The sequence below is a fragment of the Neoarius graeffei genome, chromosome 5 (assembly GCF_027579695.1).
Source record: "Neoarius graeffei isolate fNeoGra1 chromosome 5, fNeoGra1.pri, whole genome shotgun sequence".
Taxonomy (NCBI): domain Eukaryota; kingdom Metazoa; phylum Chordata; class Actinopteri; order Siluriformes; family Ariidae; genus Neoarius; species Neoarius graeffei.
Window position 1 is genome coordinate 1416210 of NC_083573.1, and position 26394 is coordinate 1442603.

At 42.7% G+C, this 26394-nt stretch overlaps 1 protein-coding gene across 5 annotated transcripts in view; it reads left to right on the forward strand.

Annotated features, from left to right (window-relative positions):
• Positions 1–3912: 3912 nt before the first annotated feature.
• LOC132886368 (NACHT, LRR and PYD domains-containing protein 3-like) overlaps positions 3913–26394 on the forward strand; it is an 84004-nt gene continuing 61522 nt past the window's right edge. For 4 of the 5 annotated variants that reach the window (XM_060920937.1, XM_060920940.1, XM_060920942.1 and 1 more), the window contains exons 1-7: positions 3913–4004; positions 8536–8652; positions 9102–9156; positions 9328–9532; positions 9770–11549; positions 14644–14817; positions 24327–24500. In XM_060920937.1, coding sequence (XP_060776920.1) covers positions 3979–4004; positions 8536–8652; positions 9102–9156; positions 9328–9532; positions 9770–11549; positions 14644–14817; positions 24327–24500 — 2531 coding nt within the window. In that variant the 5' untranslated portion in view covers positions 3913–3978. Of the gene's footprint in view, positions 4005–5482; positions 5578–8535; positions 8653–9101; positions 9157–9327; positions 9533–9769; positions 11550–14643; positions 14818–24326; positions 24501–26394 lie in introns of all 5 variants that reach the window. The other variant, XM_060920938.1, reaches the window with a different exon arrangement.

The window sequence follows — 26394 nt, forward strand, 5'->3', positions numbered from 1 at the left end:
AAGTGTATTTATGCTGAGAGTAAATTACGCACAGTAGGACTCTATTAACTAATTAGATGACTTCTGAAGGCAATTGATTGCACTGGATTGTATTTAGAGGTATCAGAGTACAGGGGGCTGAATCCTAATGCACACCACATTTTTCAGATTTTTATTTGTTTAAAATTTTAAAGACCATTTATCATTTTCGTTTCACTTCACAATTATGTGCTACTCTGTGTTGGTCTATCACATAAAATCTCAATAAAAATGTTTAAGTTTGTGGTTGTAAGGTGGAAAAATATGAAAAAGTTCACGGGGTATGACTGTATTCATCAGCCTGTTTTTAAACCCACTGCTCTGCCGAAGACAATGAGATGAATGTGACACAATTTATCACCAACGATGACTTTATGGGTGCATTTTACTTTTTGTGTTTCCTTTTTTATTTAGTTTTAGATGTAACACAACATGCCACTGGGCCAAGCAATAGTGACACTCAACTGTATGGTTAAAAATAAGAATATTCATAATTTCACACAATGAACAGGCATGACATGGCATCATGCAAACTTCACAACACACAATCACACTGTGTCGAGCAACGGTGACACACAAAAGAGAACTTCGCACAATGAACAGGTGCGATTTTGTTCACCACCAACAGTGACTTTAGTGGGTGCATTTTACTTTTTTCCAATTTAGTGATACTCATAACAAAAATGGCATGGCATCATGCAGTCTTCATAACACACAATCACACTGTGTCAAGCAACGACACATAAAAGAGAACTTCACACAATGAACAAGTGCAGTTTTGTCAGCCTACTTGCAATAGTGGTACTACAGTAATATTTACAGATTAGTATAACAAATAGATTTATAGATATAACTCCTTTTGACATTGGTGCCACCACAATTTCTACCACTTCATCACTTTTATCCCCCTTTCCTTCACAATCCACCTGGAATAACCTCCATCTCTCTCCATCGCTTTCCTTTCTACTATTCCTTCCCCAGACACTGATTTCCCATCTTACTTTCCAGAAAACTGGCAAAGACCAGACAAAACAAGTTCTTCACATCACAACAGGGAATCAATAAATATCATCAGAGCAGACTTGCCCTCATTCTTGGCATTACAGTAAGGCAGGCCTACTGGGTTTGAATTAAATGATAGCTAACATTAAGCTAGCTGATACGTCTCCTAACATTGACTAGCCGGCTCACTGCACTAACATTTCCATTGGGACAAAAGAAACCCGTCCTGTGGGGAAATTCTGACTGACTTTCCACTGCTTTGTAAAGAATGTCCTTATGTCCATTGTGTCTGGGGAGGAGCAAATACTGCAAACAATTCATCATCAACCAAGAATACCCCATTAGGCTAAGCTTATTTCATTGTTTAGTTGAACATTAATTTAACGAGGCCGAGGGTTAATTTTGAGGGCAGATAACAAAAGAATAAGGTTTTAGCAAAAGCCAGCCATTGTGAGGTGGCGATGGGGATGACGTCACCTCCTCCACTTTCCAGCAGCTGCACCAACATGTCTGAGCTCGCGCTGAGGCCCTGTCCACACGGCAACGGATTCGGGTGACTCCGATACAATTGCTTATCGTTTAGGCCTGGCGTCCACACGGCACCGGCGTTTTGGGTGCCCAAAACGCAATCTTTTTGAGAATGGGTCCCAGAGTGGAAAGATCTGGCAACGTTGCCGTTGTGAAGTCGTCTGGATGAGTAAAACGGATTTGTTTACGATGACGTCACAACCACATGACTGTGAGTGCTTCACGCTGGGTAGAAGTGTAACGAATATCACCAGGAAAAAGCCTTACAGAGCACTAGTGAGAGTGAAACACGAGCTTGGATATTATTATTATTATTATTATTATGTTCAGTGTTAGTTCACAGTAGTAATGCAAGAAGCAGAATAGTGACAGTAATAGTGAAGCAAAAACATGCAATTGTACAAACACTGCAGCTCTACAGCAAAATATTCATTTATAAAATGGTCTGATTCTTAACACCAGTAGTGCCAATGATCTCATTGCGATGCGATGCGAGTTGTCAAGAAATCCTATAACTTGGTTCATGAAACGCGCTTACAAAATATTTTCACTGTGAATATTTATTGTGTAATGCCTGGTGCAAAGTGAGAGAGAGAGAATAGCCCTTAGGGCAGAGTCAATCCCGCCAGCAAAAATAAGGGGGAAAAAGGAGCGATCTCACCTCTTCAGATGATGGTTTAAGTCCTACAATACATTCCTCAAAAAAGGGCGTAGAAAAGCAAATTAATCCATCAACGTGTATCATTCAATTTATTCCGGACAATTAAAGACGCCGCCTTCCGCGTACGTCATCCTCGTCGCCATTTTGGAAAGGTCAAAGCGGTGAATAAAGATTAGCTGCGTTTAACTGTACCAACAGGTTTACCGTCCAAAGGAGATCACATGGGATTACCTTTCACAGGTGAGAAACAGCAAATTAATCCATCAACGTGTAGTATTCAATTTATTCCGGACAATTAAAGACGCCGCCTTCCGCGTACGTCATCCTCGCCGCCATATTGGAAAGGTCAAAGCGGAGAATAAAGATTAGCTGCGTTTAACTGTACCAACAGGTTTACCGTCCAAACGAGATCACATGGGATTACCTTTCACAGGTGAGACTGGAAAAATACTTTTCATTGTATTTGGTCATTATAATGTAATTTTACGAACAGATTTTCCTGACTTTGTGGCTAATATGAAGTCTCGCGCATAATAGTTTATGCGCATGCGTCCTTACTTCTATTCCCATACGAAAAAGAACAGTGAAGAACTTATAAGAGTTTACCACTGTCTTAGTAGTAAATCCTTATAAATATAAGGATAAATCCTTATAAGGATTTATAAATAAATATATATGCCATGTATGATTTACTCCTGAAAGTGGCCCATTTTGCATTTTCCTCATACAAATTTTTTATGAAAATCTAGTATGTATGAAGTGAACATTGTGCATGGTTTTTACAGATAATGTGTATGATGAATTACACCGTCTTTGTATGCTTCATGTAATGTTTGTAGTTTTAAATTATATTTTACAGTTTAAAATGTATATGCCTTTTATATGTAAATCCACATATGTTTGTGTTGGATTTACATATAAAAGGCATGTACATTTTAAACTGTAAAATATAATTTAAAACTACAAACATTACATGAAGCATACAAAGACAGTGTAATTCATCATACACATTATCTGTAAAAACCATGCACAATGTTCACTTCATACATACTAGATTTTCATAAAAAATTTGTATGAGGAAAATGCAAAATGGGCCACTTTCAGGAGTAAATCATACATGGCATATATATTTATTTATATTTATAAGGATTTACTACTAAGACAGTGGTAAACTCTTATAAGTTCTTTACTGTTCTTTTTCGTATGGGTTGTTCTGGTGTGTCCGAAGGGACCGTCTTACAGCGCCCCTAGAGGTGTGGCATGTGTATTGCATCGTTTTCAGCAAGCGTTGCGTTGCCATATGGACCTGATTTCTACTGATCGTTGCCCATTTGGAGGCGATATTTTTTTTAAATAACATCACGTTGCCGTTGTCGTGTGGATGTGGCCTGAGAGTCGCTTCACTCGCGCGCGGTGAGCTGTTGTCGGGAACACCCGGAAACCCCGGAGTGGATTTTCAGTGCTCTGTGTTTTCTCTTATCGATCAAGTGGAATGGATTCTTTCACGAAGCAACAGAAACGGCGCTGGGTGAACTCATATTTTATGTTCAATGTGGGCGGGTCCAAACGAAGAATTATGAAATGTGAAGGGGACACGCCCCCTCACATTCAATGGTGGCGACGCCCATGCAGAGAACAAACTAATGGATTGGCTCCTACAGCTCATCTAGTGCACTACATGACCAAGTGTGTGTGTGTGTGTGCCCTTCCCCCACCAGAACAGGAAGAGAAAGTAAAACTCAGCAGCTGGATTTTGTGTCGAGGTGAAAATGAACTCTTTTAGGACGAAAACAAGGTGAGTTTCTCCATCTAAAGCTTTAATAAAACCCTCTGAAAGTATTGGAACAGCAAGAACAACTATTTTATTTCTGCTTCACACCAAACACATTTGGGTTTGAGATCAAAAGATGAATATGAGCCTAAAGATCAGAATTCCAGCTTCATTTCCTGATCATTACATCTCGATGTGTTCAACAACAGAACACGACACCTCTGGAGGCAGACCGCCCATTAGGTGAATGAGCAAAAGTATTGGAACAGATAGTCTGCAAGTAAATGAGAAAAATGTAAGAATTGCCCTTGCTGTTCCAGTGCTTTCAGAGGGGTCTGTATAAACACATGAGACATGACGAGTAAAACTAATCACAATGTACACAAATTGATAATCTGAAACCAAATAACAAGGCATTTAATGCCACTTTTTGCAAATGTTCCTTAGTTTTGAACTGTTGGCTTTGATAAGACTTTTATCAGGCTTTGATTTATTTTGAGACAGACAGGGCCGTAACCCAGGGGCGCAGATAGGATTTTTGAACTGGGGGGGACTGAGCTGTCAGCAATATATATATATATATGTGTGTGTGTGTGTGTACTGAAGCTTCAATATACATTTGAATTGTGAGTTTTCTAACTGAATGAACATTGGTAGACAAAGGCCTACCTGGTCAACATTGCTCGGTTTTTGAAAAAATGCTGTAGCTAATTGTTTTTTGTTTTTTCATTGTTGACCCCACCAGGGATTGCCTGCAGGCCAGGAGGACAATGTTAACATCTTGAATCTCATAATTTCAGTTAACAGTTGCTGCTTACTAAAATAACATTATACATAAAAATAACAACATTAAAAGATATTCACCTACAGCCTAGAATGCTGTTATTTTACATTTAGCCTCCTTCAGGTAAGTCCAAATTCCTTATATTATCAGACTAGCTACTCAACATTACAAAACAAGTATTTGTCACATCTGGGAAAGGCAACAGGCAGAGGATATTTACATCTTTTGGTTCTTGAAACAAACGCTGTGATTTTTTTCCCCCTCTTCTCTGGCTTAATGTGGCAGAAAGATCACCAGCTCGGTCATTAGACAGTTGTTTATGATCACTATGGTTACCGCGACAGGCAAAGTCCCCAGCTCCCCTTAGGACCCCGGGGTCGAGATGGTGCGTTACATTTACATTGGAAGTCGGAACTTGGAGCTCCGAGCAACATAACCTCAGAACTGAGCGCTTCCCAGTTTAAAAACTGGGACATCATGGAACATAGAATTCGAAAAAAATGGCCAGTTAATGAAATGAAACGAAAACCCCAACGTTTATGCTGGGAGATGCTGGATTTCAATGCTTTTCCGACTTCAAACTTCCAATTTACGAGTACAACTTAACGCACCATTAGTCGCAGCAGAAACACCGCTGCTATCAAATGGATGAGCTGTGCAGTGTTATTAACCGAGAATTATGTGGAAAATGAACATCTTGCTTTCCCAACTCTGCAAGGATCTGCTCCAGCCTACACCGATTCAAGAAGGGGAAAATGTGGATTGATCACTGACAAGGCTGCTGCTGCTGCCATTTCAACTTTGTGCTGCAGTGTAAGTTAGTCTAACTAACGGAACATTAATCCTCACTTTTTCTACCTATGTGTGGCGCCTTACGTAGGGACGGTGGGTGGGGGGGACAGATGGGGGTCACTATAAATCTGGGGGGGGACATGTCCCCCCCCCGTCCCCTGTGCTATCTGCGCCCTTGCCATAACCAGGATTTTTCAAATACCGAGGTCAAGCATGGCTGACAGCACCGACGCCCCCCCCCCCCCCGGCACAACTTAAATAAATAAATAACAAACCAAGGATAGATTTGGTGGTGGACACATTTATTTTAACAATTCTACAACTGTGGCACCATAACTGTGGTGTTTTATCTGACATAAAAGTAGAAAGGTAGTGAACTCTTGAACTGAGTATACATACCTAAAATACCAGTTACCTAAATTATTGGCATTATTTACATTGCAGCATACACATGGCAGAAAGGGTGTGAACTGCTGAATTGTAAGCTTTAGTATTACACCTTATAATAATTGTGTGTGTGTGTGTGTGTGTGTGTGTGTGTGTGTGTGAGAGAGAGAGAGAGAGTGACAGAGTTTGTGTGTTATTTGTGGGTGTCTGTATGCGGAGAGACATTCTGAGCAGTAATGTAAAAGCATCAGTCTATCTGGCTGTCTTGAATTGAGGTCCATTTGCATGCATTCTCTGAAACACAGTTTTCTCACCATTGCCTGTAATGTAAGTTTGGCTCACAACACATTTACTTCAACAATTCTAAAACTGTGCCATCATAACTGTGGAGTTTTGTCTGACAAAGTCAAAACTGAACTGAACTGAGTGTATTGCTCGGCTACCTGAAGTATTGGCATTATTTACATTTCATTATCTTAAATTACATTAGAATGTAGAGCTATTAGTTCTGTGTGAAGACTATGTATTAGAGAGAGTGTGTGAGAGTGTATTATTTGTGTGTGTGTGTGTGTGTGTGTGTGTGTGTGTGTGAGTGAGAGAGAGAGAGTTATGAGAGAAAGAGAGTTACTCGAACAAGCCCGTTTACTCAGCCCTGCACAGGGTGGCCTGTAACAACGTAGTTTTGAATGTTTCTCGAAATGCTAACTAAAATGTAATAGGCAATGACAATGAAACGTTTCCCCTTGGAAAGTTGGCATGACACCGCCGAACGGTCTGCCACTGCACTGACAATATTTTCTCAGCTTCCCTCCTTCTCTTTCCCTGCTCTTCTGTTGGCTGTCCAAACCTTCATTTAGTTTGTTGCAACGTTTTCATTTTGCACTCGGGTAAAGCTCTATAATGCGATGTGACTATAGACCAGTTCACACATATCGCCACGCATGCGCAGGGGTCAAAGGTCGAGGCCTCATCGGAGATGAAAACATGGCGGCAAACAAGCCAAACCTTAGTAAATACGCCTTATGGAAGAAGGCAGAATTGCAGAGGCGTATGAGAGAACGGGGATTGCCAACTACCATGGGGGTAGAAGAGTTCAGGGCGCTTGCATATGCCACAGATATTTTGAAAATCCAGCCTGTACCGTCCAAGGAAGACGAAGAAAAATCGAGGTATGTAGCCGGTGATACTGCCACGCCCACTGCAGTTTTTGACAGGTCAACGACTCAGTTATAGTTCTATATCTGACACGGAGAAATAATATAAATTGTGCTGCCTACCAGATTACAGTCGTCTGTTTTATTGTATCAGTACTAGTATCACTTAGTATACTCATCAGTCATAGATTAGTCCAGTACAACATGACCAGCTTGCTTCTTTTCCATTTGACTGTCGCAAGTTTTTTCAGGCTGGTACAGTCAAAAATTGAAAAAAGTTTTGGCCTACTAAACTAGTCATCGATTCTACTAGTGTATTAATTGGAGTCGACATGAAAACGTTAGGTAAAAACTTTAAACCAGTACAACCTCTTCTTCAAAGTTTCATCAAATGGTTTTATTTATGCAATTTAAAGCTCATAATACTGTATAACTTTGGTCGAGTAAAAACACTGAGCAAAAACATGGCTGAATCCTGAATGACTCCTATTTGTTTAAATAGGGGACTACATAGGTGGCAAAATGTAGTTTCTTTTTCCCTGCCATGGAAGTGCACTTGTATACCGAGGAGGAAAGCAATTTGCATTACAGCCGTGAGGCGGCTCGGCTCGGTTTTCCCTTTCGGGCGCTCTCGTTTTCTGTTAGAATTTGGTAAAGAAAAAATAAATAAATATTATTTACCAGCTTACCGGGTCCATTAACATAAATCTGACAGCTGACAAGGTCGGGATATAAATGAACTTTTGCGTTAAACTGTGTGCTTGGATTCACATAATTTCTTCTGTATACACTCACCTAAATGTACACTACAGTCTTCTCACATCCACTGTTCAAGCAGTCTATGTCCATTGTGGCAATCGACAACACAACAGTGTCCCCACAGCGAGCCTGTAGCCTCCGCCATTGTTGACGTGCTCTACTTCCGCTCGTTTATGAGGCCTTAACCTTTGACCTTTCCCACAACTCCTTGCGCGTTGTCGTGTTTGTGAACTCGTCTCTTAGCCTACGTTAGGTTAGGTAGGCATATGTGATAGAGCGTAGACTACACCCTGCCTGTTTTATCCAAAACCCAACTTCCCCGGCCGACAGTAGTATAGGCTATGTCGCGTGACGCTGCGTTAGACACAGCAACGATAGAGATAGAGGCTGAGAGATTTCAGATGACATTAGACAAATGTGAATTTTATTGGGGGGAAATACAGATGACATGTGGATCTGGACGCTGCGTTTTACATTGATCACTGCTCGAATCAGCGTAGACCAATTTTAAATTTCTGAAAAAAAGACAGAGGACATGACCTCGGTGTCCTCAATGGTAGTTATGGCCATGGAGACAGAAGTCTTGTGTTATTTTGTGTTTATTAGATGAAGACTGTTGAAGAGATTCTGTGCTAATATCCAATCATCCATATACTCTGTAATTATATCTCTATTGCAGAAGGATGGAGGGAAAGAGATCAGACTCACCAGAACCCAGCTGTGTGTCCATGAAGAGTGAGATGTCAGTGGGACGTCTAGCTGCCTTCAGAGACCGAGACGGTTCTGCTGATGTGAGGTCAGTACAGTGAGGTGATTTACGGTGCTGTTCCACCTGATCAAACTCACTGGTCTCATGATGAAGCCCTTCATGAGCTTTATCAGGTGTTGAAGCAGTAAAACACTAAACTGTGCAGTGCTGCAGCTCTCGGACTGGCAGTGAGGAAAACTGCTGTGAGAGTTCAGTTCAGCCTGCAGTCCCAGAGCTGGAGGGTCTGTGGTGGAACACGAGAACATTTACACCTGGACATTCATCACTATATCACTATTTCATTCATTCATTCATTCATTCATTCATTCATTCATTCATGTGTTTGTAAGTATGTTAGTATCAGTGAGGAAATCCTGAACTCAGTGTATTGTGTTAAGAGGACAGTGTTAAATATCTGTCTCTGTATTTATTAGTGTGTGTTGGACAGCTATGGTACATATAGTCCATATTACAGGATGTGTTTTGTTTGTTCACAGACCACAAAAGAAGAAATCAAACATCAACAGAAGTCAACTGGAGTCCATATTCAAGGTGTGTGTGTGTGTGTGTGTGCAGTTTTATCCACATACAGTTGCATTATGGGTAATCAGACAGAGTTTCAGTTGGGAATAGAAAGAGACTTTTCTTCTTTTCCTGAAATAAATCCTCTCTCATTGTCTAACATGAAAATATTTCGATCTGTTCCTGTGTGTTTCTAACCAGGAGCTGGAACACAAAGTCATCGCTGTGATACAGAAGGAGCTGAAAAGGTTTAAGAAGCTCCTGAGTCCAGATTCCCCAGCATGCTCTGAGAGGGAGGTGGAGGATGAGGAGGATCAGAGCAGCATCAGAGAGGGAGTACTGAAGATCACACTGCACTTCCTGAAGAACATGAACCACACAGATCTCGCTCACACACTGCAGAACAGTAAGACCTCTGAATCATGGCTTTATTTTATCTCCATACGTTTGGTTCATATTTAAATACATCATCTTAAATTTATCAAGCTGAATCAGTCAGTGATTTTAGAACTCTGGAATTAGTTTCAGTTTGCAATGTTTTCAGTTATAACTTTTTATAATTAATGAGAAACGTACATCAATATTTCATTTATATTGTGCTCAGTGATTTTGCATTAAAAGATGTTATGACTTTGTTTGTCAGAGTCTGCGATCTATGTGTATCAGCAAAAGCTGAAATCCCGCCTGAAAGAGAAGTTCAAAAGAATTAATGAAGGAATCTCACAGCATGGAAGCCCAGCTCTTCTGAATGAGATCTACACAGAGCTCTACATCACAGAGGGTTGGAGTGGAGACGTCAATAAAGAACATGAAGTGAGACAGATTGAGACAGCGTCCAGGAGACCAGCAACACAGGAGACACCCATCAAGTGTAATGATCTCTTTAAAGACACGTCCATCAGAAGGGTGCTGACTAAAGGAGTTGCTGGAATTGGAAAAACAGTCTCTGTGCAGAAGTTCATTCTGGACTGGACTGAAGGAAAAGCGAATCAGGACGTCACCTTCATGTTCCCACTTCCCTTTCGAGAGCTGAATCTGATGAAGGAGAGAAATCTCAGTCTGATGAATCTCCTTCATCACTTTTTCCCAGACATGAGAGAACTAGGATTAATAGACTGTAACATCTCCAAAGTCCTGTTGATCTTTGATGATCTGGATGAGTGTCGATTTCCTCTAAATTCCCAGAACAGTGAGAGATTGTGTGATGTGACAGAGTCGGCCTCAGTGGATGTGCTGCTGACAAACCTCATCAAGGGGAATCTGCTTCCCTCTGCTCTCCTCTGGATAACCTCTCGACCAGCAGCAGCAAATCAGATCCCTCCTGAGTGTGTAGACCAGGTAACAGAGGTACGAGGGTTCAGTGATCCTCAGAAAGAGGAGTACTTCAGGAAGAGGATCAGTGATCAGAGCCTGGCCAATAAAATCATCACACACATGAAGTCCTCAAGAAGCCTCTACATCATGTGCTACATCCCAGTCTTCTGCTGGATCTCAGCCACTGTTCTCAAGAGAATGTTGGGTGAAGCAGAGAGTGGAGAGATCCCCAAGACTCTGACTCAAATGTTCACACACTTCCTGATCTTTCAGATCAAACGCAAGGAGCAAAAGTACCATCAGAAATGTGAGCCTGATCCTCAGCAGACCAGAGAGAGTATCCTGGCACTGGGAAAACTGGCTTTCCAACAGCTGGAGAAAGGAAACCTGATCTTCTATGAGGAAGACCTGAGAGAGTGCGGCATTGATGTGAGAGAAGTGTCAGTGTACTCAGGAGTGTGTACCCAAATCTTCAGAGAGGAGTTTGGGCTTCACCTGGGGAAGGTCTTCAGCTTTGTACATCTGAGTGTTCAGGAGTTTCTGGCTGCTTTATACACATTTCTCTGCTTTAATTTTACAAAGACAAATGTGCTCGGGAATCAACCTCCTGGACATTTTAATTTCGTCAGAAAGTCAAACATGTCTGATTTCCTCAGGAGTGCAGTGGACAAGGCCTTACGGAGTGAGAATGGACACCTGGACCTGTTCCTCCGCTTCCTTCTGGGTCTCTCACTGGAATCCAATCAGACTCTCTTACGAGGCTTGATGCCCCAGACAGGAAGTAGCTCTCACAGCAAACAGGAAACAGTCAAATACATCAAGAAGAAGATCAGGGAGAATCCATCTCCAGAGAAATCCACCAATCTGTTCCACTGTCTGAATGAACTGAATGATCATTCTCTCGTGCAGGAAGTACAACGCTACCTGAACAGAAGAGATTCCTGGTGTCTCAGTGGAACCAGACTCTCTCCTGCTCAGTGGTCAGCTCTGGTGTTTGTGTTACTGAACTCAGAACAGGAGCTGGATGAGTTTAATTTGAGTAAATATGACCCATCAGAGGAATGTCTTCTGAAGCTGATTCCAGTGGTCAAAGCCTCCAGAAGAGCTGAGTGAGTATTTTTATTTTTAACTGTATTAGTGCATGGTTTGTTATTTTAATGTGACACTGAACTGCAGTGTTAGGATTAATGCTTGTGAATAATGACTCTGATCATCTGGAAACCAGCCTCTGGTACTTTTACTGAAGATTGTATTCGTGTGTGTGTGTGTGTGTGTGTGTGTGTGTGTGTGTGTGTGTGTGTGTGTGTGTGTGTGTGAGAGAGAGAGAGGTCTGCAGAGCGTCTTTGAACGCGCTCTTCACAATTGCTAATAGGCACATTATTAAGAGTAAAAGCCTTATGTCAGCCATGTCAAAAGTTTGACCTTTTCCCTACATTAACGCTGGCAGCTAACCAACATATTTAACATCTGTCTGAGGAACAGTAAAGTTCGGGAATCATGGAAAGGGGCTTTGATTTATCGCATCCCTAAAAAAGACAATATACCAAACGATCCCTCAACCTGGAGAGACATTTCCCTACTGCCAACAGTATATAAATTGTTTATGAAATGCCTTCTGTCTCGAATCCTGCCATGGTTAGTAGAGACTGAGACACTTTCACAAACAAAAAGCATATATTAACAGACAAGGAATGAACGAGCACGTCTTTTCTCTTAAAACTGGAATAGATGACTTTAAACACTCTTCTGCTAAACTTTTCACTGTTTATCTTGATTTCCGTGATGCATTTGGTACACTCCCCCATAATGTAATGTATCATGCATTAGAAGAAATAAGACTGCCTCGACTGTATACGGACATTATCAAAGATATATACGAAAACTCCTTCATTCAAGTGATATGTGGAAATGCATTGACCAGTCCAGTTCCACTCAAAATTGGCATAAAGACTGGGTGCCCATGGAGCGCCATTAACTTCGTACTGGCAATAAACTCCTGGCTTAAGTGGATGTGCCAGTGCGCGCCAGCAGGTGCGCGCTCCCCGAACCCCGTGCAAGGTTACGCAGATGACGTGGAAATATCATCTAGGGATGAGCGCACGATTTACAACATGCTCATACGCACTGAGCAGTTCATACAGTGGTCAGGCCTGGACATCAAACACACAAAATGCGCTGCATTCTATGAGAGGCGAAGTGGAGGAAATAGATGGTATAAATCAAAGTCTGATAAACCCCCTGCCTTTTCGATATTGAATAATCCCATTCGTGTGTACGAACGCCATGAAACATATCCTTATTTAGGACACAAATTCAATGTCACTAGCGATTGGGAGGAACAAGTGACAGAGCTGTGCCAGGAGTACACTCAAAGGCTCGCAATGATAGATTCTTCTCCCCTTCCCATCCTGATGAAAATCGAGGCCATTAGTGTCATAGCCCTGGCTAAAATCCAGCATCTCTTCTCTAATGTCCATATTGCACAACAGACGCTGGCAATGTTGAATAATGAAACCGTGAGATTGACGCGAAAATGGCTTGGACTAAATAGTCATACGACAAGAGACATTATTCACCAACCGCGCAGAAGCGGGGGCCTAGGTGTCCCAAATATTGAATGGCTTTACACCTCGGTTAGAATTGCCCATCTGATCAATATGCTGAACAATGACGACCCAGCTGTTAGAGAGCTGGCGCGCAAATCGCTTCTCTTACATCTACAGCGACGCAAAATTCCTGCCGCCTCCCTAAATGAGCCCCAGTTTCTTGGGTTCAAACTAAAAGCAAACAGGAAAGCTAGACATGAAGGCGGCTGGATTCGGTGTGCGCTCGGACTGGATCGATCTCAATGACCTTTGCCAACGTACAGGAGTAGAACTCTCCTGGCTAGGACCCGATGGAGCAGCAGCAGCGCTTGAGGACATTCTATCTAACCATCAAATCTCCACGCTGGTGGTCCTGAATACAAATAACGCCCCACCCTGTCATTTACATCTTAAAAACATTAGACATTCACTTCTACATCACAGACAAACACAAAGCGCACAACATTGGAAAAGTCTTAAATTACAGGGAAAGCTAGCACATTTACCATTTGCTGATCATTTAACTTCACATTCTGTTTTAAAAAACAACTTCATTTCAGAAGAAATCCTTACCTTTACAATTAAGGCAAGACTTCAATGCCTCCCAACAAGATATAACCTGGCAACATGGTATCCTTCCAAATCTGCCCTCAATTGCATACTGCACATAAATGATCAAGAAAATGAAACAGTAGCCCACATATTAACCGGATGTAATTATTACAAGGGACAGTATGTAGCCAGGCATGACCGTCTAGTCAGTTTGGTTGCAAATGATTTAAAAAATATAAATCAAGGAAATGATTGTAATGTTTTTCTACACAGTACTGTAAAAACAAATTGGTTTAACCAAAACACAGATAATGACTATTTCAAAAACATTCCAAATACCCCAGATATTGTGACTGTAAACAAATTAGAGAACTCTGTGCTTATTACAGAAGTGGGGTGCTGCTTTGATTCCTATATGGACATTTGCTATTATTCCAAGCTACTAAAATACCAACCATTACAGGAACGCATCCTCCAGTTGGGATATGAATGCAAGCTAATGGTATTGGTTTTTGGGAGTTTAGGTCATATACATAAGAATGTTGTCAGAGGATTGCAGATAGGGGGACTGAAAAAGGGGGGCGCAAAAGCATTGGCAAAATATTGTTCTGTTTCAGCTATCGTTGGTAGCATGCAAATATGGAAACGAAGATGTTTTGTTTATCCTTGAAAGTCGATTGATTTATTAACAACAATATTAGTATAAGTGTGTAAGCCATTAAGATCTGTCAGCCGGTCAATAACCTCTTCCAAGTTATTTGGATCTTGTACTCTTTGTTTTTCTCTTGGGTCCAAATAAAAATAATCAAATGTGTGTGAGAGAGAGAGGCTGCTTGCTCTCACGTGTGTGTTCTGTCCATGAGCTAATGGTGTGATAATAAATTGTAGCTGAGAGATCGTGGAGTGCAGAAAGACGTCGCTGCTCCTGTAAATGTGCTGATGTGGCGTCCTGTCCTCTGATTTCTGTGTGTGAGAGAAACATACATTTCTGTTCCATGCTAAAGTTTAGCTGGATTATCGCTGTGTTTGAGATCAGTGTTCTGATATTTCATAATTTCTCTTCCAGTCTGTGTTGGTGTAATCTGACAGAGGAAAGCTGTAGAGTTCTGTCCTCAGTTCTCAGCTCAAACTCCTCCAGACTGAGAGAACTGAACCTGAAGGGCAATAACCTGCAGGATTCAGGAGTGAAGCTGCTCTCTGCTGGACTGGAGAATCCACACTGTACACTGGAGATACTGAGGTACACACACACACACACACACACGACTCAGATCATCACTTTTTAACTGAAAATCACAAACAGAATTGATTGATTGTGTCTTTGTGACTTTTATCCCAGTAAAATTATGTCCAAGGCCCAATCTTACTTTCTCTCTCCACACTCATGTCAAGTCACTTTATTTCTCCAGTGAATTTAAAAACAGTTGACACAAAGCGCTTTACAGTCGAGGCAAATGCAGTTAAATACATGATAGGCACAAATAAGAAGAATAGAAGGAAAGAAATAATGAGGCAAGACGAAAGACACAAAACCACATAGAATCATGAAAATCAACCATAAGATTGATTGATTGATTGATTGATTTTAAAATAAAAAATAGTAAAATCAAAAGAGGATATATCACCATAGCTGCCGACTACTACGAATAAATCATATTTATTACGATTTGTCGTTTTGATTACGAAAATACCATGGATTAAAGTTTTCCGTCGCTACGACGGATTTCCGTCAACTGGGAGCACTAAAGATCAGTAATGAGATTGATGCAGATCCGAGGAAGAAAAAAAAAGGGGGGGGGCCCATAGGTCTGACACCGACGTGATTTAGAACTTCACCAAGCTGCTCTGATTGCCTGTTGTTGAACCCTTTCTTGTGCTATGTTTGAGTATATGTAAAGGAATAAGTTGTTGCGCTAGATAGGCATAAATAAATAAATAAATAAATAAATACAGCCTCCACTACTGTCTAGTCCCGGGGAGGCTGGGCGTAGACAGCGAGCCGCGGTGCTCGGCTTGAGTTTCGTTTCTATCGGCGGCTCCAGCCCGACTTTGCACGCTCGTAACTCGGCCAGGGGAGGTCCCAGCCTCTCCAAACTTGGCAGCCAGTGACCTCTGCCCTCTCCCCAATGAACCAGCGCTGCCAGGGCGGGCCAGCCCCACGCCTCGGGACACGATTCACCCCGAGGCGAGCCGCGGCGCTCCGCATCAGTTTCCTTTTAACGGCGGCTCCACTGATGAAACAATCTGGCTGTCCTACTACTAGGCAACTACTTGCCTCCTACTAATACTAGGCCTATTGTTGTAGTAGTAGTAGTAGTAGTAATAATAATAATGATATTTGCCTATTGAAAGGTGATCAGGTAAAAAATCTAAACAGCCCTGTTGAAGCCGCAGCAAGATCTATGCTATTAAGCCTTTTGTAGGTTAAACAGGCTTCGGCAGACAATGTTCTGGAAAGGCTGTGTTTTTCTTTGGTTTGATTAGCCTACGATTTAATCTTTAAACATTATGGTTTCAGCAGTTCGCTTAAACATTGGAGGCTGCAGAGTCGGGCTACAAGATTTCCCGATGCTTCGTTAAGATGCCAAACTTCATAGTAAGGAGAAAATAATTCCACAGTATTTAGTGCCTCGTCAGTCTCAAAAATTAATAGTGAAGGACCAACGCGAATTAAGTCCCAAAAAACATCTCGTAGGCCTATATTTTACATTTTAAAAAAAGTCTGGAATTGGAAGTCGGTCAGTGGAGTGTAATGAAGTGTCTCATTCACTAAGCACAAAAGGTCAGAAAACAGTGGAAGCGAATACTCCGAAGCTCAAAATTCAGGAAAGTGGCTCCGGTGTCGCAAGTGCACAAGAACAGTTATTTGAAAGTTAACCTGATGAATTTGTGCGTGCACGTGCGATTTCATGAAGAACCGGGACAATTGGCATTCGGTGAAAGATTCACACCTATGACTCATTATATTCGCGCACGCCCTCTCGCCCACTGCTGCTTCAGTTTCCCGATTTACACGAGTGTCTGAAGATGGAGTTTTCAGAAATCTCCACTCTGCCCAGAGTTTGCAAAAGTAGCTGTTTTCAGTGACTGAAACCTCCATATACAGTACCAGTCAAAAGTTTGGCAACACCTTCAAATTCGATGTTTTTATTTTTAATTTTTTTCCCTACATTCTAAATGAGTACTGAAGTCATCCAGACTATGCAGCAACACGTAAGGAATCATTTAGTAAACTTTAAAATGTTAATCAAACCAAAATATGTTTTAGATTTTAGATTCTTAAAGTAGGCACCTTTTGCTTTGATTACAGCTTTGCACACTCTTGACATTCTCTCAGCTTCATGAGGTCATCACTCGAAATGGTTTTCCAACAGTCTTGAAGTTCCCAGAGGTGCTGAGCACTCGTTGGCTGCTTTGCCTTCACTCTGCGGTCCAACTCATCCCAAACTTTTTCGGACTGACTGACCTTCATTTCTTAAAGTAATGATGGACTGTCATTTTTCTTTACTTAGTTGAGTAGTTCTTGGCATAATATGGATTAGAGCAGGACTCAAATAGGGCCATTCACTGTATACCAACTCTACCTCTTCACAACACAACTGATGGTCTCAAACACATTAAAGGAACAGTCCACTGTATTTCCATAATGAAATATGCTCTTATCTGAATTGAGACGAGCTGCTCCGTACCTCTCCGAGCTTTGCGCGACCTCCCAGTCAGTCAGATGCAGTCAGACGCGCTGTCACTCCTGTTAGCAATGTAGCTAGGCTCAGTATGGCCAACGGTATTTTTTGTGGCTGTAGTTCGATGCGACCAAACTCTTCTGCGTTTTTCCTGTTTACATAGGTTTATATGACCAGTGATATGAAACAAGTTCAGTTCCACAAATTGAAACGTGGCGATTTTCTATGCTATGGAAAGTCTGCACTATAATGACAGGCGTACTAACACCTTCTGCGCGCTTCGGCAGCGCATTGATATCTGAGCTCCGTATCAATGCGCTGCCGAAGCGCGCAGAAGGTGTTAGTACGCCTGTCATTATAGTGCGGACTTTCCATAGCATAGAAAATCGCTACGTTTCAATTTGTGTAACTGAACTTTTTTCATATCACTGGTCATATAAACCTATGTATACAGGAAAAACGCGGAAGAGTTTGGTCGCATCTAACTACAGCCCCAAAAAATACCATTGGCCATACTGAGCCTAGCTACATTGCTAACAGGAGTGACAGCGCGTCTGACTGCGTCTGACTGACTGGGAGGTCGCGCAAAGCTCGGAGAGGTACGGAGCAGCTCGTCTCAATTCAGATAAGAGCATATTTCATTCTGGAAATACGGTGGACTGTTCCTTTAAGAGGTCAAGAAATTCAAGAAATTAACTCTTGGCAAGGCACAGCTGTAAACTGAAAGCCATTCCAGGTGACCACCTCGTAAAGCTGACTGAGAAAATGCCAAGATGTGCAAAGCTGTCATCTAAGCAAAAGGTGCCTACTTTGAAGAATCTAAAATATAAAACATATTCTGGTTTGATTAACACTTTTTGTTTACCAAATAATTCCATATATATTTCTTCATAATGTTGATGACTTTAGTATTAATCTACAATTCAGAAAATTTTAAAATAATAAAAAACCACTGAATTAGAGGTGTTTCCAAACTTTTGACTGGTACTGTAGGTGTGAATGAGAGGTGCAACCGAATAAATAAATATGCGTCTTTTTTATCCGGCTACATGTAGGCTATCACTGGGCAAAGCCTCTAATGTTGAAATGGTAGTAATATTTGTTAAAATAATAGTAGGCTAATTTCCACATTAGTTCCACATTTCTCGGGTGAAGAGAGGGGCTGAGCTGTCAACTGATCACCACCTGGTGGTGAGTTGGATCCACTGGCGGAGGAGGAAGCTGGACAGACCTGGCAGGCCTAAACGTATGGTGAGGGTCTGCTGGGAACGTCTGGCCGAGCACTCTGTTGGGGAGGTCTTTAACTCCCACCTCCGGGAGAGCTTTTCCCAGCTTCCGAGGGAGGCGGGGGACATTGAGTCTGAGTGGACCATGTTCTCTACCTCCATTGTGGATGCAGCTGTTCGGAGCTGTGGCCGCAAGGTCTCCGGTGCCTGTCGTGGCGGCAATCCCCAAACCCGGTGGTGGACACCGGAAGTAAGGGATGCTGTCAAGCTGAAGAAGGAGTCCTATCGGGCCATGTTGACCTCCGGGACTCCTGAGGCAGCCGACGGGTATCGGCGGGCCAGGCGTGCTGCAGCTCGGGCAGTTGCGAAGGCAAAAACTCTGAACTGGGAGGAGTTCGGGGAGGCCATGGAGAAGGACTATCGGTCGGCCTCGAAGAAATTCTGGCAAACCGTCCGGCGCCTCAGGAGGGGGAAGCAGTACTCTGCCAACACTGTTTACAGTGCGGGTGGGGAGCTGTTGACCTCGACTGGGGACATTGTCGGGCGGTGGAAGGAATACTTTGAGGATCTCCTCAATCCCACCGTCATGTCTTCCATTGAGGAGACTGAGGCTGATGACTCAGAGGTGGACTCGTCCATTACCCAAGCCGAAGTCACTGAGGTGGTTTGCAAGCTCCTCGGTGGCAAGGCACCGGGGGTGGATGAGATCCGCCCTGAGTATCTCAAGTCTCTGGATGTTGTGGGGCTGTCTTGGTTGACACGCCTCTGCAACATCGCGTGGCGGTCGGGGACAGTGCCTCTGGAGTGGCAGACTGGGGTGGTGGTCCCTCTTTTTAAGAAAGGGGACCGGAGAGTGTGCTCCAATTATAGGGGAATCACACTTCTCAGCCTCCCAGGGAAGGTTTACTCCAGGGTACTGGAGAGGAGAATTCGACCAATAGTCGAACCTCGGATCCAGGAGGAACAATGCGGTTTTCGTCCTGGTCGCGGAACACTGGACCAGCTCTATACCCTTCATAGGGTGCTCGAGGGTTCATGGGAGTTTGCCCAACCAGTCCACATGTGCTTTGTGGATCTGGAGAAGGCATTCGACCGTGTCCCCCATGGTATTTTGTGGGGGGTGCTTCGGGAGTATGGGGTTCGGGGCTCTTTGCTAAGGGCTGTCCGGTCCCTGTACGAACGGAGCAGGAGTCTGGTTCGCATTGCCGGCAGTAAGTCAGACCTGTTCCCAGTGCATGTTGGACTCCGGCAGGGCTGCCCTTTGTCACCGGTTCTGTTCATAATTTTTATGGACAGAATTTCTAGGCGCAGCCAGGGGCCGGAAGGAATCCTGTTTGGGAACCACAGGATTTCATCTCTGCTTTTTGCGGATGATGTTGTCCTGTTGGCTTCTTCAAACCAGGACCTTCAGCATGCACTGGGGTGGTTTGCAGTCGAGTGTGAAGCGGCTGGGATGAGAATCAGCACCTCTAAGTCCGAGGCCATGGTTCTCGACCGGAAAAGGGTGGCTTGCCCTCTCCAGGTTGGTGGAGAAGTCCTGCCTCAAGTGGAGGAGTTTAAGTATCTCGGGATCTTGTTCACGAGTGAGGGAAGGATGGAGCGTGAGGTCGACAGGCGGATCGGTGCAGCCTCCACAGTGATGCGGTCGCTTTACCGGTCCGTCGTGGTGAAGAAGGAGCTGAGCCAAAAGGCGAAGCTCTCAATTTACCGGTCGATCTACGTTCCGACTCTCACCTATGGTCATGAGCTTTGGGTAATGACAGAAAGAACAAGATCGCAGATACAAGCGGCTGAAATGAGTTTCCTTCGCAGGGTGGCTGGGCGCTCCCTTAGAGATAGGGTGAGAAGCACAGTCACTCGGGAGGAGCTCGGAGTAGAGCCGCTGCTCCTCCACATCGAGAGGAACCAGCTGAGGTGGCTCGGGCATCTTTTTCGGATGCCTCCTGGACGCCTCCCTGGGGAGGTGTTCCAGGCATGTCCCCCCGGGAGGAGGCCCCGGGGAAGACCCAGGACACGCTGGAGGGACTATGTCTCTCGGCTGGCCTGGGAACGCCTCGGTGTTCTTCCCGAGGAGCTGGCCGAGGTGTCTGGGGAAAGGGAAGTTTGGGCTTCCATGCTTAGACTGCTGCCTCCGCGACCCGGTCCCGGATAAGCGGAAGAAGACGAGACGAGACGATTTCCACATTAATTGGTAAAATGGCCCAAGGGATGCGATGGGGGGATGGCCGTTTTATAAGGGGGATTATTTGAGATTTTTATTTCAGAAGGGGGATGCCTCCCCCCACATCCCCCCCTCAACTCGAGTACTGCGTAGAAGGCCATATTTCACCTGACATAGGCCCTTCGATTTCCATCACTAGAGTGCGTCAAATTACTTTCGGTTTTGCCAGCATGGACGCGCTTCTTTTAAATGAAGGCACAGATGTGTCAGACATCGACAAAACGAGAAAGAATAAGTGGAGATGGGCTTGGCTAAATGAAATGGACAATAATGGCAAGCTCCTGCTGCTGTGCCAAGGAAAAATAAACAAAAACAGGCATCAGGTGTTGCCAAACTAGATGCCTTTGGCTTCACTGCGAAGAAGCAGAAAAAGTGAACTTTCACTTTACTTTTCTTGTTTCCTGGCTTTATTTCAACAGATTTTCTTATTTTTCTTTCTGTTCCACTCTTTTGAAAGCATGGTTCAAGTTCGACCGCACTTGCACTTTTCTCTTAACCACTGTTGTGCATTACTAAAGTATTGTTGAAATAAATTTGCACTTTGCGCTGAAAACTTGATGTTTCATCATTTATAGCCAGTAATGACAATGGTAAAGTCTTGCCATAGCTTTAGTCATTGTTAAAATTACATAAATGTACTATAAGTAGGGGCCGAGGGGATAATGGACAACACGGCGTTTAAAATTTGACGCATCGCTGACGTGGTAGGGGCCAACGACATGGAGCTTTTTTTTTTTCAGTCAGATGATTTTTTTTTTTTTTTGCTTTAATCCATGAAATACGAATTTACTACAATAAAATACGATTTTGCCAATCTTCATGGGTCATTTTCAAAGTCTATCACCGGTGGGATTCGTATTTGAACACGTTGTCTTTCAAACTGTCTCTGTGCGTATAGACCAACGCTCTGACCAATCAGCGCAACAGTGACTGTGACGTAGTCAGAGCGACAGAAAGCAGTGGGGGAGGGTAAACCATAGACATATAAACATAGACGCCGCATTCTGCACTGTACCAACAGGTTTACCGTCCAAACGAGATCACATGGGATTACCTTTCACAGGTGAGATTGGAAAAATACTTTTCAATACTGTTCCTTCAGTCTTCAGTTTCCCAGCTCATCTCCACCGAGTAGGTGTAGAGTTATAAGCAGTGAGAATTAGAGAATACAGTGCCACACAATGATGAACGTTTTTAACCTTTCTGAATGTGAAGGAATCAGTGATGTATTTTGTTTTGGTATGACGTTAGAACCTGGCCGAACTCAGTTTGGCGGTCATTCAGCTCACTTTATTCAGCGAGAGTAGGTCTGTGTGGTGACTCAATAAATAAAACAGTACATTTTTATTTTCATTCACTATTCCCAGTTTTTCCACTATTTCCATCATTTATCATATTCAGTCTTGTAGGTTGGTTATTGTGGCCTCAGGTTTTCTTAGCTTGCTACGGTATGCTGACTGATTAGCTTACCTGAGCTATCTATTGCATATCTGTCGCTAGTTTGCAGTGTACAGGGTATTTCGCACACTATTTATAACCATCACATTAAAAGTTATATATGTTGTTTTGATGCCTGTTTGTTTCCCAGGTATATACGTGTGTGTCTTAATGGGTGAATAAGAGGCATCGAGTTAAATATTATTGTAGAAAGGGGCTTTATGAAGTTCAGTCCATTTACTTGCATTGGTTTACGGGGAAGTTTTGCCACATCCAATATGGCGGACACTCTGACGTATCCCAGCAACGGGCCACCAGCTCAATGCGGCGTCCATGTTTATATGTCTATGGGGTAAACAAACAGCATGTGGAGAGGGACACCATTGGAGCGTCGAGTGTTTTGATGAAGATTCAGCGATCATGGAATGAGCGGAGAGCCTCTTCCTGTTCATGTTTCAACGAAAACTCCAAGTCTAATTCTTCTTAAACTGATTCCAAAGTGGAGTCAAACGAGCGCTGTTCAATAGCGCTTTCTCCAGCGTCGTGCAGCCTTGTCGTCACTCCTGCAAAAGCCCGCCCAAAGAATCCAAACAAAAACCTTGCGTTGTGATTGGTGGGCACGATTTGATGCCCGGGGTGTGTTGTTGATTCTGTTCTGTTTGATTTGTAGTCATGTGAAGAAGCAAGTTGAAATTGACACTTTTTTGAGCTGTTTCACTTTGTGCCAAGCATGTTTTGAGACATTATGTTTGGTGTTGATTACAAGAGATTCCTTTTATGTTTGATCTGTGCCAAATTGCTTTGATGTATGTATTCTAGTTCCAGGTAAATTTGTTTCCATTGTTGAAAAGAACTTGCAAATTAATGTAAGATGATAGTTTAGTTTGTAGAATAAATTTTGTCAAACTATTTTGTTTTAGTGTGATTTTTTTTTTTTCAGGGTAGTTTTGCTAGAAAGCTTTGGCGGCGGGGGGACCCCCCCACCAAGACTCAGTACCCAACCTTGTATTACTATTTACAATTTCGGAATGTTGGCAGCTATGTATCATCAATAAAATCATAAAGTTAATCTACAGTGTGATAAAAAAAAATGTAGCTAAATAAGATAAATATAATAAACATGTAAAAGAGGTAAAAATAAATAAGATCAAATAAAAGTATGATCAAGTAGATTATAAAAATACTGGTGCTGTCAAAAATGTCGCATTATTAACGTGTTAACTTGACTCAATTTTAACGGCGATAATTTTTTTTATCGCGAGATTAACGCTCTGTGACATGATGTAGGTTTTTCATAAGCTTTTGAAACTGCCAGGAACTTGGAACAGAGACTTTGCTGAGAAAAACGATAGCAGCTAGACTGTAATGCCACGCCCCTCACAGCCAGAGTCCTCTGCCCTCCCCCGAAGAGCCACGGTGCTCGGCTTAGGTTTCGTTTTCCCATCGGCGGCTCCAGCCCCACTTTGCAGTGGCTGTGACAAGACGTGTTATGCTCTGCAATAAAAAAAAAAAACATTGGTACAACCAGTGTTCGAACTATGCCAATATTTTCGGGGGTCCCTTTTTTCCCTTGGGGGGGTGCTTGCGTTTGTCTCAGAGCGCGGATCTCCATCGCGCGCTCACTTCAGATATGCAAATGCTTCCCGTTACACACGATTGCTATGTCAATAAACAGCATTTTGCCAATATTTTAGAGACCCCCCAACATTTCCCAAATCATGTTTTCAAGGGATCTCCTGTCTGTTTCAGGGGATCTCGGATCCCCCGAGTACCTCCGTAGTTCGAACGGTGAGCAAGCCCATTCACTTTTTTATGCTGATAAGAGAATTACATGGTTTTTCATGTGACAAAAATGTGCGATTAAATTGCGATTAATCGCGAGTTAACTATGACAGTCACGACATTAATCGCGATTAAATATTTTAATCGCTTGACAGCACTAAAAAATACATTAAAAATATAAAATAGAGAATAAATAGATTATAAAAAAAATGTTAAATCCATCGTCTCCTATGAGCTGAGACAGGTGGATCTGTCCAAGTACACAAACACAGTTTCTTTATTTTATATTTTTATTCTGACTTCAGAACCTTGTGTTCAGGGAGACACTTTATTCCCCAACTGCTGGAACACACCTCATTTATCCATCAGATATTCACAGATTTCATCGTTTCTCTTCCAGTCTGCGTCGGTGTAATCTGACAGAGGAAAGCTGTAGAGTTCTGTCCTCAGTTCTCAGCTCAAACTCCTCCAGACTGAGAGAACTGAACCTGAGTGACAATAACCTGCAGGATTCAGGAGTGAAGCTGCTCTCTGCTGGACTGGAGAATCCACACTGTACACTGGAGACACTGAGGTACACACACACACACACACACACACACACACACACACACACACACACACACACACACACACTCTCCAATACAATACAATAGACTGGGATTAATACTAACTCTCCCCTCAAAGGAAAGCACACAGTGTGTTGAGGAATTGAAAAATATATACAGGAAAAATGTGGAAAGGAAACTTATCAAAAAGATTGTATAGAGAAATATTATTTGAGGAAAGGAAACTTATCCATGTGAATATGCTCTAATGAGCTCCTCTAAAAAGATTCCGCACCCACTGAGCAGACATGGTCTGAATTAGCCTATTCACTGGCTTGACCAGTCTACCCTGCCTAGTGCACACATCACCCCCTTGCTGACCAGGAGAACCACCTGATGCCACGTTCCCAGTGTGGGCAGGAAAAGAAACATCTGACCGGGAGTCAACAGACAAACCCACCAACACACACATCCAACACAGCACATACAGGACTCTCGCAGCCAGAGGACACAGAGGCACCCTCGTTTGCAACTTCAACTGAGGCAGGCCCCATCCTATTTCCTCTGTCCACAGTGTCAATATCTCCTGTGCCATCACTGTGTGCATCAGTCACCAGGAAGACCAGCAACCCACCTGACTGTCCTGTCATCAGTGCCATTGTCTAACTTGGTCTGGGAGCTGAGAGCCACACTAACACTGCCCCCAGAAACTGACAGTTGATCATCAGCATCATCAGAGTCATCAAATGGCAAGAAGTTAACTGACATGATAAGGTTCCTCTGCACTATTTTCACATTACCTGATGGACTCTTGATGCAATAAGTGTGAATAGCATCATTTTTTTGAGACAACCATGTACACTGTGTGCTCCCATCTATCTGCCAGTTTTCTTTTTCCCCCAGAAACTGACAGTTGATCATCAGCATCATCAAATGGCAAGAAGTTAACTGACATGATAAGGTTCCTATGCACTATCTATCTTCACATTACCTGATGGACTCTTGATGTGACTAGTGTGAATGGCATCGTTTTTTGAGACAACCGTGTACACTGTGCCCTCCCATCTATCTGCCAGTTTTCCTCTTTCACCCTTGTTGGTCAGTAGGGCTCTGTCACCAACATTAACAGGCTGACCCTTTGATCTCCTGTTATACAACCCCAATTCCAAAAAAGTTGGGACAAAGTACAAATTGTAAATAAAAACGGAATGCAATAATTTACAAATCTCAAAAATTGATATTATATTCACAATAGAACATAGACAACATATCAAATGTCAAAAGGGAGACATTTTCAAATTTCATGCCAAATATTGGCTCATTTGAAATTTCATGACAGCAACACCATACATGTCAACCTTTGGTCAATCAAACCTGTATAACCAACCTCCAAAATCCTTATTTCCCTTATAAAATCCTTATAAGATGCAAATTAAAATAATTTACCTAAAATTTGAATGATAATTAACAATGATATATCCCAGTTACTTTTTATTCAATATTAATAACAATAAACCTTCAGAATGAATACAAAGCTCCAATGTTTGACAAAAACACAACGTGTTACTCTAATGTTCTGAATTGTACTCCATGACAGCTTTTTTAGCAGTCTGCACCAATACCTCACTAGGCTGCATGTCACAGCAAGTGTCTAGCTGTGTTGAGCTTGCACTGCAGTAGGCCAGGTCAGTGTGTCTGCATTCAGGTTCTTTCTGCTCTCTGTGTGTATCTTCCTGATTTGAGAGAAAACTCTCTCACAGTCAGCATTACTGTGGGGTAAACAGAGCACTGCCTAACTTGAACTAAAACGCCCACTACCTTGTGTTTTCTGTCTTTTCCAGTTGTTGGCATATCAGTTTTTGAGTGCGCAAATACTGTCATCAGTGGCTGATTTTGCCTTTGGCTTGCATTCCGCTGATG